This window comes from Budorcas taxicolor, chromosome X, assembly GCF_023091745.1.
Source record: "Budorcas taxicolor isolate Tak-1 chromosome X, Takin1.1, whole genome shotgun sequence".
In the NCBI taxonomy this organism is placed as follows: domain Eukaryota; kingdom Metazoa; phylum Chordata; class Mammalia; order Artiodactyla; family Bovidae; genus Budorcas; species Budorcas taxicolor.
Genome location: NC_068935.1, coordinates 43,810,583 through 43,823,515, shown reverse-complemented (window position 1 = coordinate 43,823,515; position 12,933 = coordinate 43,810,583). Strand labels below are relative to the sequence as shown.

The following is a 12,933-nucleotide window of genomic DNA, read 5'->3' as shown; positions in this document are numbered from 1 at the left end:
GAAATAAATGATCAGCAAGGAGTTGGAAATGCAAGTCTGGAGCTTAGGAGAGACATTTGAGTTACAGCTGTCAATTTGGAATCACTAATATTGACAATGGCTGAAAGCAGTGGGGAGGTATAGGTGAGCTGGCCAAAGGAGAATAGAAGGTAAAGAGGTCAATGTGAAATGTCTACACTTTAGGGGATGAAGACAAAGATACAAATCGAGAGAGTATATTTTATTCTGATCAGAGAGATAGAGAGATGAGCCAGTATTGTTATCATCCTTTTATTCCTCCCTTTTTATTTCAACCTAATGTGAAATGTGGGCTTCCCTGGTGGCTCAGATGGTAGAGAGTTCACCGGCAATGCGGGAGACATGGGTTCGATCCCTGGGTTGGGAAGATTCCCTGAAGGAGGGCATGGCAACCCACTCTAGTATCCTCGCCTGGAGAATCCCCATGGACAGAAGACTGAGCTTTCTTGGTGGCTCAGACCGTAAAGAATCTGCCTGCAATGGGGGAGACCAGGATTCAATCCCTGGGTCGGGAAGATACCCTGGAAGAGGGCATGGCAACCCACTCCAGTATTCTTACCTGGAGAATCCCCATGGACAGAGGAGCCCGGCGGGCTACAGTCCATGGGGTCGCAAAGAGTCGGACACGACTGAGCGACTAGGCACACACAATGTGAAATGGTCCCCTTAGTGACAAAAGACTCCCACGGCACTACACCCCTTTGGGCGTGAATCTTTCACATAGACCACTTACAAGTAAAGAGAAGGGGACTAACTTTTACTGAGTGTACCCCGCTTGCCACGTGTTCAGGGCCTCCAAATCCTGGGTGGTTTTCCTCTACATCCCCACTAGCTCCCTCGCTTTCACACTAGTGCCTCCTTCCGTAATGCCAGTTCCCAGTACGCTGAAGTACAAGAAAGATCAACAGAAAACAAAGAGCACAGCTTGAGGGAAAAGCAAAACAAACAAAAATCCCCGGCCAAGACATAGGGATCTGGCACTGACAGCCTCTAACTACCTCCTGCAGAGTCCACTGTCCCTCTGCCCTACCCGGAACTCTCCATAGGCCCCGCCCCCGCCTCTCCGCAGGCCACGCCCCCTGCCCCGCGGCCCGCGCTCATTTGCTGGCACCTTCGTCTCCACTTCCCCATTGATCCGCCTGCGCTGCTTCTTCTACGCTCTCCACGCAGCCCCGCCTCTCCGAGAGCGGCAGCGCGGCGCAGGCCCGGCTCTTCAGCATTCCTGGACCTTTTTCCTCGTCTTTTCCCCCTTCTTCCCAGCATTCCCGTTTCCGCTTTCTCACGGCTATTCTGTTTTTCCACCTCTGAGACGCTTCGCGCCCAGGGGTTCAGTGACGTCATCTTTCTGCGCTGCGCGGACACCCGCCGGTGGAGGAAGGAACGGCTCTGCCGCTCTTCGCTTCTTTTGTTGGGCTGCTCTTTCGGAGTCATGGCGCCGTCGCTATGGAAGGGGCTGGTGGGCATCGGCCTCTTTGCCCTAGCCCACGCGGCCTTTTCCGCTGCGCAGCGTAAGTGCCTGGGGGACAGGGACAGCTCCCATGCGGGACTCTGCGGGCGGCGTGTGGGCGCACCCAAGAAGGAGTGTTGGACCGAGTGGCCCAGAAACGGTCATTTGAGACCTTAGAGTTTGGGGTGACTGTGAGAAGCGGTGCGGGGCTCCCCGGTGGAAAGCTTGGAGTCTTGAGTTTGAGGAGAGTGGGGCAACTGGGATTATAGCAGGGTTGGAAGGGGATGTTGGGGAGAGGGGATCGGTGGGCTGCGGGGTGGGCAGAAAGGGAGCCTTTCCGGGAATCTGGGACAAGTGTTGTCAGATCCATCGCGGGGCTGGTAAAGTGTCAGATCGAGGACCTCGGATGCTCATGGTTCCATGACAACTAGGTGGCAGCGTCTTGGGCACTCCTGGGTTTTCCAGGAGGACTGGGAAGTTAGGTGACCACTTGCCTCTGGGAGGCACTGTGATATGGGGCAAAGAGCACCGGGCTGGGAGACTGGAGGGCTGCTTCTTAAAACTTGCTTTACCGCTAAATCTGTGACCTTGGGCATATCATATCCCTTCTCTGATGCTTCATTGAGGTGGATTTTAATTCTTGCCCTTTCTATGTCAAAGAGTGATTGGGAAGTTTAAGAAAAAAGCAAAGTGAAAGTACTTTATCATACATATAGATTGTATTGTCAAGAAGAAACAGACTCCAGCAGAGGATGCAGTGCAATGAGACGGTTGATCTGTTTTGAGGTCTTCCTTCTCTCCTAGACCAAGGGTTAGCAAACTCTAGCATGTGGGCCAAATGCAGCCTCCCTCTTGTTTTTGCAGTTAGCTAAGAATGTTTTTAGAGTTTTAATTTGTTGGGGGGGGGGGGGAAGCAAAAGAATATCATTTTATGATCCATGACAGTTATATAAAATCCACGTTTCAGTGTCCATCGGTTTTATTGGCACACAGTCATGCCCGTTTAGGTATTTTCTGGCTGCTTTCTAAGGGCAAAGTTGAATAGTTGCAACGGAGATAGTAAAGCCTGCAAAGGCTAAAATATTTATTATCTGACCCTTTACAGGAAAAGTTTTCTGATCTCTTTTGTAAACTATAGAGCCCATGAGGGCAGGGACGATGTATATTTGTTCATTGCTGTAATCTCAGTGCCCAGCATAATGTTCCCTACAGTAGTTACTCAATAAATTTGTTGAACGAAGGGGGGAAATTCAGAGTTGAACTTTTTTCCTTTATTTGCTAGATTACTTTCCATCTTCAGGAATAAAGTGGAAAATGAAATGTGAATTCCTTCAAAGCTCCAGTTTTCAAGATAAAATCTTTCGTTCTATGTATTATGTATACGGTAATTAAAATGATCAAATTATTAAAATTACATTTTTAGATACATGTATTATGACAACGTTTGTCTTGACAGAAATTCAGCTTTAATTTTTTAAAAATTTATTTTGAAAGTTTATGTTTGGGAACACATGTAAGAATTAAAGATTTTAAAATTAAAAAAATAAATAAATATAGTTCAATTTAAATAAAAAGTTTTTTTTATTAAAAAAATTTATTTTGAAAGTTTAGATTTACAGAAAGGTTACAAAGATAGTGCAAATAGTTACTGTATTCTCACCCAGTTTCCCTCATTGGTAACATCTTACATTACTATGGTATGATATCACAACTAGGAAACTGACATTGGTATATTACTATTAAGTGCAGCCTAGCTTTTATTTGGATTTCACCAGTTTTCCCATTAATGTCTTCTTTCTATTCCAAGAATCAATCCAGGATATCACATTACATTTAGTCCTCATGTTTTCCCAGGCTCCTTTCTCTGTGACAGTTTCTGCAAAACTCCTGTCTTTAATGATGACAATAATAATAGCTTACCATGTGCCAGGCACTGAACTAAGCACTTTATGTGTATTGTGTAATTCAATCCTTCCAAAATCCCTGTGAAGTGAAGTGAAGTCGCTCAGTCGTGTCCGACTCTTTGCAACCCCGTGGACTGTAGCCTACCAGGCTTCTCTGTCCATGGGATTCTCCAGGCAAGAATAGATATTATTATTATTATCACCTTTGAAAGATGAAGAAATTGAGCCACGCTGCTAGGAAACTTGCACAAAATTACAAAGATGATAAATGAGGAGGCTGGGCTTCAAATACAAGCAGTTTGATTCTAGAGCCTATGTGCTACATTGCTTGGTAAAATTCAGTCTTGAGTAATTGGTTGAAATTGCGATGTGCTTAGGTGCTAGAAGGTGCAGTGATGTCCTGAGGGAGTTCAAAGTCAAATGGAGAAACAAGTGATTCAAGCAGCAGTCACCATAAAGTGATATAGATGCTAAAAGTAAAGATACATGGAGATGGGAGCAGTTGTTCTTTGGAGGTGGGGGAAGGGGTTAAGAGGTACCTAGAGCCTTGCTGATAAGTGTGGTCAATAGACCAACATCTCGGAAATCATCTGGGACCTTGTCAGAAATGCAGAAACTCAGACCCCACCTCAGATCTGTGGAATCCGAATCTGCATTTTAATAAGATCCCCAGGTGATTGTATGCACATTCATTTGAGAAGTGCTGCCCTAGAGGAGATTAGGATACAGTGGTACTGTGTCATTTTCTACTATAGACTTCAGCTGTAAAATATTACAGTCCTAGAGCAAGGAGACCGGAAGAGGCAATGGCACCCCACTCCAGTACTCTTGCTTGGAAAATCCCATGGATGGGGGAGCCTGGTAGGCTGCAGTCCATGGGGTCGCAAACAGTCGGACACGACTGAGTGACTTCACTTTCACTTTTCACTTTCATGCATTGGAGAAGGAAATGGCAACCCACTCCAGTATTCTTGCCTGGAGAATCCCAGGGACGGGGGAGCCCGGTGGGCTGCCGTCTATGGGGTCACACAGTGTCAGACACGACTGAAGTGACTTAGCAGCAGCAGAGCAAGGAAACAGATGACAGAAGTCCAACCCTTTCGTTTTACAGATGAGGAATGTCCTACTAAGGTAGGATTAGAGTCAGATTAGGCTTCAAGCAAAGAAAGGTAGCTGGGAATTGGACAGTAGGAAGTTAGCCAAAACCTACTTTGCCATTGGTTTAATTTTTCTTTTACACTTGTCCTTGTGATGAAACTTGTGAGATAAAACTTCAGAAATGTCTCTAAACACATTCTCTTTTAAGAGTCAGTGAGTGCATGCTTACTCACAATTTGAATTTTTAAGCATGGTATATTAAGTAGAGGGCTTCCTTGGTGGCTCAGTTGGTAAAGAATCCACCTGCAATGCGGGAGACCTGGCTTTGATCCCTGAGTTGGGAAGGTCCCCTGGAGGAGGGCATGGCAACCCACTCCAGTATTCTTGCCTGGAGAATCCCTAAGGACAGAGGATCCTGGCGGGCAGTAGTCCATGGGATCACAAAGAGTCTAAGACAACTGAGTGACTAAGCACAACACATACTAAGTAGAGACTGCTAGGTTCCTCTAGAATTAGGATTTTGTGTTTTTATGTGAGATGAGAATGCCTTGTGGCATTTATCACTGCAGTAGGACCTCTTTACAATGCTCATGTTGGAAAGAGACCAGTATTACCATTGAGGCTAATTGTATCTTGTCAGATTGTGGCAGCAGGTAGCACCCTATGGTGCTGTGGCATGCTCATCTTTGCTGTGATGAACTTTATTTTGGCAGAGCGCCTATCCTGTATCTCCTTTGATTCTCATATTATTCCCATTTTACTGATGCAGAAACCTAGGCAGTTAAAGGTTACTATATTCTCAGGCACATTCCCCCTCTCCCTCCTACATTGTAACACTCTGAGATTGAGATACATGATACAGTCCACGAGAGTGTCTTTCACATTGAATGAGATTATGATAAAGTGAAGAGCTGGTATTATGATCCAGGCTTTTCAACTTCCAAACCTTGATCCTTTTCCTTCATACCCTTCTGCCTCCTGAGGCTAAGGCAGTAGCAGAATTATAATTGAATCATAGAAGCAGAAATTGATGTACAGGAATTACTCCAATTCCAGTGCTGCCCCAGCATATTCTCTTGAGAAAAACATTTCCATAGCAATATTACTTTGTCCATATTATGTAATGGTAGTGCTATTTTAGAGTTGAGATTTTTCTGTAGACTTAATTTTTAAATAATTGTGATTTCTTTGATCAGTTAGTGAAAGAATTTAAGAGAATTCTAGTTTTCCTGTAATAATGAAAGAAAAGTTGTTTAGGTATTTCTTCCTTATGTTTGCTCACTTTTCACTCTTCCGTTTTATAGGATGAGAAAGCAGGTCACGATGGGAATAAAATAGTTCAAGATCAGACTGACTGCCTTAGAAGATAGAGGTTTTTGAGGAATCCAGGATTAGCATTGTTTCTTTTAGCATATGTCAGTTGCTTCTTTGGTATATTGATTTGCTTGCATTTTAAGAAAAATGGGCTACAGTTTTCCTTAATGGTGTGCTTCTGGTTTATAGATCGTTCTTACATGCGATTAACAGAAAAGGAAGATGAATCACTGCCAATAGATGTAAGTTGGTCATTTATATTCCATTGAAATATATATAACCAAATCACTTTGTTGTATACCTGAAACTAACACAACATTGTAAATCAGCTATACTTCAATAAAAATATATATTTATATACAGTTTAAAAATTAGCCACATAGCTTAAAATGTATTTTAAAAAATTTTTTATTTTTTATTCTCTTAATTTTCCAGACATGAAATAACATCTGTTATATACTTTTTGTCACTCATTATAAAGCCCAAAGATGTAGAAACAAAATATTTCTGTTTGGTTTCTAGAACTTGGTTTATTTATTTTTTTGGCTGTGCCGTGCAGCCTGTGGGATCTTAGTTTCCCAACCATGGATGAAACCAGGCCCCTGGAATGGAATTGTGGAGTGCTAAACACTGGACCATGGGGGAAGTCCCTAGAACTTAGTTTAAATAGTCTTTCTAGAAGTTGCTCTGTCCATAGTCTGAGATGAACTGAACAAGTTGATTATTTGACTTTATCTTTTTTTGGCTGCACCTTGAAGCATGCAGAATCTTAGTTCCCTGACCAGGGATTGAACCTGTGTCCCCTGCAGTGGAAGCATGGAGTCTTAACCACTGGACCACCAGGGAAGTCCCCCCTTTTTAAAAATCTTATATTTTTTAGAAAAGTTTCTTTTATATATAAAATTTAAAAACAAGTAAAACTAACAAAACATTGTTTAGGGGCATACACAGAGGTGATAAAGATTTTAAAAAATAAGAAGTGCTTCTTTTTTTAAAGTTGCAATAGTATGTGAACTTCACTCACAGTTTCTTATCTTTACTGGATTTTTTTTTTTGGCCGTGCCTTGTGGCTTGCGAGGATCTTAGTTCCCTGACCAGGCATCAAACCTATGCCTTCTGCAGTGGAAGTGCAAAGTCCTAACCACTGTACTGCCAGGGAATCCCTCCCCCCCACCTGTTTTTGATCTTTCTTGGATTTTTAAAGTACAAAAGTAGTAAGTTCTTTGTAGAATCAAACAGTAAGTGTCAAAAGTAAAATTGACCCCATATATTAAAAAAAAAAAATACTGACCCATTGCTCACAGTTCTACTTCGGTTCCCAACAGTTTGTTTAGTTTTCTTCTATGCATAAACAACATTGTTTGTGTGTATATAGTTTTATGTAACCAAAACACACAGAATTTTTCTTTTAAAAAAGTTACTGTGTTTATATGTGTGTACTTTTAAAACTAGTTTTTTTATTGATTTATCTTGACATATTTTCATGACAGCTCAGAATTACCACATCCTTGTTAATGATGTCTATGATTGCATTGTATGAAATAGGTCTTGGTACACTGATGATGGGGATGTAAACCAGCATAACATATGACATTAGATTTTGATTTAGAAAATTAGAGTAATAGCTTGTGGCTAATTTTGACTTTGTCTGTAATTCAAGATATGGTAAATGTGACTATTAATTCATTCTTTTGTTACCTTTGTTTTTGTGGTAGATGCATACACACATACATACACATGCACATGTGTATATGCACTCATTTATATCTGTTTAAAATAATTTTCTTCTGTTTACAAATGGAAAAATTTGATAAATACAGATAATTACAATCAGGAAAATAAAATACGCCTGTAATCCCATGTTGGTTAATATCAAACACTGCAAATTTTTGCTTACATGCTTGCACAACCTCTTTGGAAAGCAGTTTGGTATTACCTAATAAAGTTGAATTTGTGTATACTCTCATGCCTGTGATTGCATTCCCTTGTGTTAGGAGACATACACAAAGATATCCATCCTGACTTTGTAAAAGTTACAGACAGGAAAGAGCTCACATAGCTATCAACAGTGGATAGATAAATTGTGGGAATTTCATGTAATGAAATACAGTGAAAATGAATGGACTGTAATAACTATATACCACAATAGGGAGGAATCTCACCAAAAGAAAAAAAAGCTCAAATGGGAAAAAGTAAGCAATGTATGTTTTAGATGTACACATAGAGCTGGTAAAATAAGTAAAAGCAAGGAACTGATTAATACGCGATTGGGGCTAATAGTTAACTGGCAGGGAGGGTGAGGGATATAACTGGAGAGGGATACCTGGGCCTTGAAAGGGACTGGTAATGTTCTCTTTTTTAAGCTGGGTAGTGGGTAAGGGCAGAGAAGGCAATGGCAACCCACTCTAGTACTCTTGCTTGGAAAATCCCATGGATGGAGGAGCCTGGTGGGCTGCCGTCTACGGGGTCGCACAGAGTCGGACACGACTGAGCGACTTCACTTTGACTTTTCACTTTCATGCACTGGAGAAGGAAATGGCAACCCACTCCAGTATTCTTGCCTGGAGAATCCCAGGGGTGGGGGAGCCTGGTGGGCTGCCGTCTATAGGGTCACACAGAGTCGGACACGACTGAAACGACCTAGCGGCAGCAGCAGCAGCAGTGGGTAAGGGGTGTTTTGTGTTTTTTTTTTAATTCTCTGTGTTATCTAACACTAATACATTAAAACATTTATAGTTGCTCTTAGAAGTTGGTCATAGTTGATAACCGAGTTCTGAATGGCTCAGTACCTGTTTTGCTATTTGAGCAGAACCCAGACATGTTGTTGCAGCTGATCCACAGAACTTATAGAAGATACTATTGTGTTTGAGTCCAAATCATTTAAAGTGAGAATTGATTCCTTGATAGCATCTGGGAGAAATACCTGATAGAGGCTAGAAACGGAGAGAAAATTGTAAATTTTCATAATATTTGTTTGTTGTTGAGTAATCTTAATTTTTATACTCGCAGATAGTTCTTCAGACACTTCTGGCCTTTGCAGTTACCTGTTATGGTATAGTTCATATTGCAGGGGAGTTTAAAGACATGGATGCCACTTCAGAACTAAAAAATAAGTAAGTCTTTTCCTTTTCATAGACATTTAATTTCATGGGGGTTTTGCTTCATTTACATAGTTTAAAATTATGTTTTCTGGTATATAAAAGTTGGTTTTGTTTTTACATTTTGGTCATGCAGTTTGTATGAGTAATGAGGTAAAAAAAATTGAGTCAGTGTTTCATTTGACAGGAAAAATGGAAGTTGAATGACAGACTGTTGACATTAGAAGAAGATGTTATATTATGGTTGCTTAAAATTACTTGTTTGTTTGTTGGATAGATGGATGAAAATAGATATATAAGGAAGATATTCCCTCAGGAATGTTTTCCTTCTTTCCTCCCCTTCTTCCCTCTCCTCTACCCCCTCCTCCACCCCTCACCACTTTGCTTCCCTGTCTCCTTTCTTTTTTCCTTCCCTTGCCCTCCCTCCCTCCCTTTTTCCACTTTTTATCCTCTTGTCCCAGCTTAGTCTTTGGAAGATTAAGGGGTTTTATGTTTCCTCTATCCCTTGAACCTAGTCTGTGACATAAACTCTGCTCTCAGGCCCTTTTCTATCCTCGGACTAAAGTATATCTGTTATTCTGCTTTGTTTTTTCCTCCTATACTACTTCTAAGCTATTTTCATGAGCTTTGCTTGCTTTACTTTTCTATATTGCTTACTTTCATAGAATCATCCTTTAGCTTTGTTCAATTCAATCTCTGGACTTTACCCACATTCTTGATCCTAGAAATTTTAACACAGTATTTCCCTAGAAGAATTCACAGTACATATTTATGTGTTACAGGAAATTCATTCCCTTTTTACTTTTACTTTTAAATTTACATTTCATATAGTCACATGTCAGGCTTCCCTTTTATGTGGGGGTATGCTTGGATTTTTAGGTGGGCTGACTTTGAGGTTTGAGTTTTTATCAAAAGAAGAGTTCTCTTTCCTTCCAGGAAATTAATATTTAAAAACAAATCAACACCAAAAGCTGTACACTTCAGTGTTTGTGAACTTTTTTTAGACTGCGTATATCTCGCTGGAAAGAAGAAAAGAATACTCCACTATCACCACCCACTACTGTTCTTACAAAGAGTCTACCAGGAATCACAGGCGAGGGGCCAAGAAAGAAAGCAGTAAAACAGAATGGCATTAAGTAGGTGGTAGCAAAATACATGAATTTAGTACATGGCAGCAAAATATACAGGTTTGGACAACAGTGGGTACAGAAGGGCCAAAAGGAATCTTTCATTGTACTTGATTCTTGGAAGACAGATCAAGTGAGAATAATCAAAGGTACAATCTATGTACTGTTTTTTTTTTTTAAGGACTATTTGGTGTGGGCTAGTGGTAGATTCACAGAGGTGATTAAAGTTGAGTGATTATTTGTTTTCATAGTTATCCTGGAAGGAATGCCTGAATTAAAAATTTTCAAGGGTATTATGTTGCTTTTCCAGGTTTCTTATTTTCATTGTACAGGCAAAAAGTGAATACAGTATGAGTACCAATTATAGTCTAATTTTATGGATTTAAACTTAGTTAAAAATACAACCCATAGCAAATTCATAATTTATTAGAAGCCTACTTATTTTCAAATAGGCTTTTATCAAGGTTTATCTAAAATTGATGCTTTTCTTTTTTTAAGGACATTTGACACACTAAGGAATCACCCATCATTTTATGTATTTAATCATCGTGGTCGAGTACTGTTCCGGCCTTCGGATACAACAAATTCTTCAAACCAAGATGCATTGTCCTCTAACACATCATTGAAGTTACGAAAACTTGAATCACTGCGTCGTTAAGATTTTTACAAATTATAATAACAGGACAGGACACAAAGCTGGAATATTGGAGTTTGGGATACAAAACACTCCCCCATCAGTATTTATATCGATTGCTCAGACCTAATTAAAAAAGTCCACGACCCTTATTTGTACACTGTTAATCAAGTCATTAATGCAGTATAAGTTATCTGTGAAATGAGTCTTCGATCTTTCATAGAGAGAATTCTTTTTGCATTTAAAACAAATTCACATTTTTTGTAAAAGTCACTGTTTTGAGCACATTTCTTTGAAAAATGTTGATGGTTTTGTAATTATTTATTTTCTTAGATTTCTTTTGCACTACAGTTTTTAGGATCCTTTTGGAAATAGTGTGACTACTGCATTTTGCAGCATGAATGGTCTTAAGTTCTTAACAACAAATGGATTTCTCTAAAGAGACCAAAATGGTGACTTATCAGTTTTTCTTATGCCCCCTAAAAAGTGGCTCTGCTTCAGCAGATACTTGCCAGTTTTTAATTTATCCATGACTTCTCACCCTACCCCACTCCCATATACCTCCTAACATCAGCTGTCTTGTTTCATCACTTCTCCAGGGTTCAGTGTGCAGTGAGCAATTTTTGTGTCAGAAATCCCTTGTCATAACAAATAGATTTAACAAACTCAACTTACCTAGAGCTACCTGTGTTCTCTTCATATATCTGTAAAAAGATGTCCCTAATTGATTATGTAGTGTAAGGATAGTTGAAGATAGACCAGAAAGACTATCTGTGAATTAATTATCCTGCCTATGTAGAACAGTGATCACTGAAGAAAACTAATTAGTTGTTACTAGCCAGTTTAACTTATTCAAAGCCTCTGTTATTTTATTGCATACTAAACTAGTGAATTGGTTGGAGAAGGCAATGGCACCCCACTCCAGTACTCTTGCCTGGAAAATCCCATGGACCGAGGAGCCTGGTAGGCTGCAGTCCATGGGGTTGCGAAGAGTCGGACACGACTGAGCGACTTCACTTTGACTTTTCACTTTCATGCATTGGAGAAGGAAATGGCAACCCACTCCAGTGTTCTTGCCTGGAGAATCCCAGGGATGGGGGAGCCTGGTGGGCTGCCGTCTATGGGGTCGCACAGAGTCAGACATGACTGAAGCAACTTAGCAGCAGTGAATTAGTAAGAATAAAGGAAACCTTATTAAAGGTAGATTTCAATGAAATTGGGCCAAATATGTTCTAAATATTTGGAACTAATATCTTTTAATTTAAAAATTAAGGTCGTAGCTTCCAATTTGTAACAGACTTGGAGTTTTCTGTCTTCATTTTATGTTGCTGAAGGTGAGGATGAGGGTACAGACTAGAATTTTTTTAGAAATAACAATTTTAGGGAAATTTGGCTAGCTCTTTGATCTGCTGGAAGCTTAACATTTCTTGGTAGAGAAGGTTGCTTTTGTTGAATTGTATAGGTGTAAAGGGAATTTAAATTTAAAAAGGAAATGTGCTTTAGGCAAGAATCATAAGATGCCCTTATCCTTGATGGCTTTTTTTCTGCTAGTAGTGAACCTCAGCTGTTCTGCCAGGTAACACACAGCCCAAAGTACAAGATTATTTTGTCATTGGGTTTTTAATCATTGTTTAGTTTTGTTTTGCTAACCTTTTAATCATTGTTTAGTTTTTGTTTTGCTAACCCAATCTATCTGTGGAACACTGACTCTGCTCTCTAAGGAGAACAAAGTTAGAAATCGAAAATAATTTAGAAATGAGTTTAAAATGTGAAGTCAGGAGTTAAAGTGGTCATATAAATCAAAGTAGTGTACGAGAAACAAGCTCCTTCCATCATGCCTGTCTACCGTTTCCTTAGGTATGACTTGATTTGCAAGAGCCTGTTGTTTTCTTCTCTTTTGAGGCCTGTCTTCCTTTCCTAGTATGTTTTTATAATAAATTTATTAAGATAAATCATGTACCTTACTATTCACCCTTCTAAAGGGTACAGTTCAGTGGTTTTATAATATATTCGCAAAGTCGTGCAACCATGATCACAGTCAATTTGAGAATGTTGCTGTCACCCCAGAAAGAAACCCTGTACCCTTTAGTAGTCACCTGTCCTTTCCTCCCAGTGCCTCCCAACCCTGAGCAACTAATCTTTCTGTCTGTATAGGTTTGTCTCTTCTGGTCATTGAATATGATTGGATTCCCATAGTATCTGATCTTTCGTGGCTGGCTTCCCAAATATTGTTTAGTTCTATGTGGAGTGAGAACTTCTCATGTTAAGAACTGTGAATTCTCTGAAAGGAGGT

At 40.1% G+C, this 12,933-nt stretch overlaps 1 protein-coding gene across 2 annotated transcripts; it reads left to right on the top strand.

Moving 5' to 3' along the window:
* Positions 1-1,273: 1,273 nt before the first annotated feature.
* On the top strand, positions 1,274-10,783 carry MMGT1 (membrane magnesium transporter 1). Of its 2 annotated transcripts, XM_052663639.1 has the most exons (5): positions 1,274-1,526; positions 2,748-2,849; positions 5,971-6,023; positions 8,791-8,894; positions 10,505-10,783. In XM_052663639.1, exons 1-5 carry the CDS (start codon positions 1,448-1,450, stop codon positions 10,662-10,664), a joined length of 498 nt encoding a protein of 165 aa, XP_052519599.1. In that variant the 5' UTR covers positions 1,274-1,447; the 3' UTR covers positions 10,665-10,783. The 2 variants fall into 2 exon arrangements, with proteins under 2 accessions (XP_052519599.1, XP_052519600.1); XM_052663640.1 differs by lacking the exon at positions 2,748-2,849.
* Positions 10,784-12,933: the final 2,150 nt, after the last annotated feature.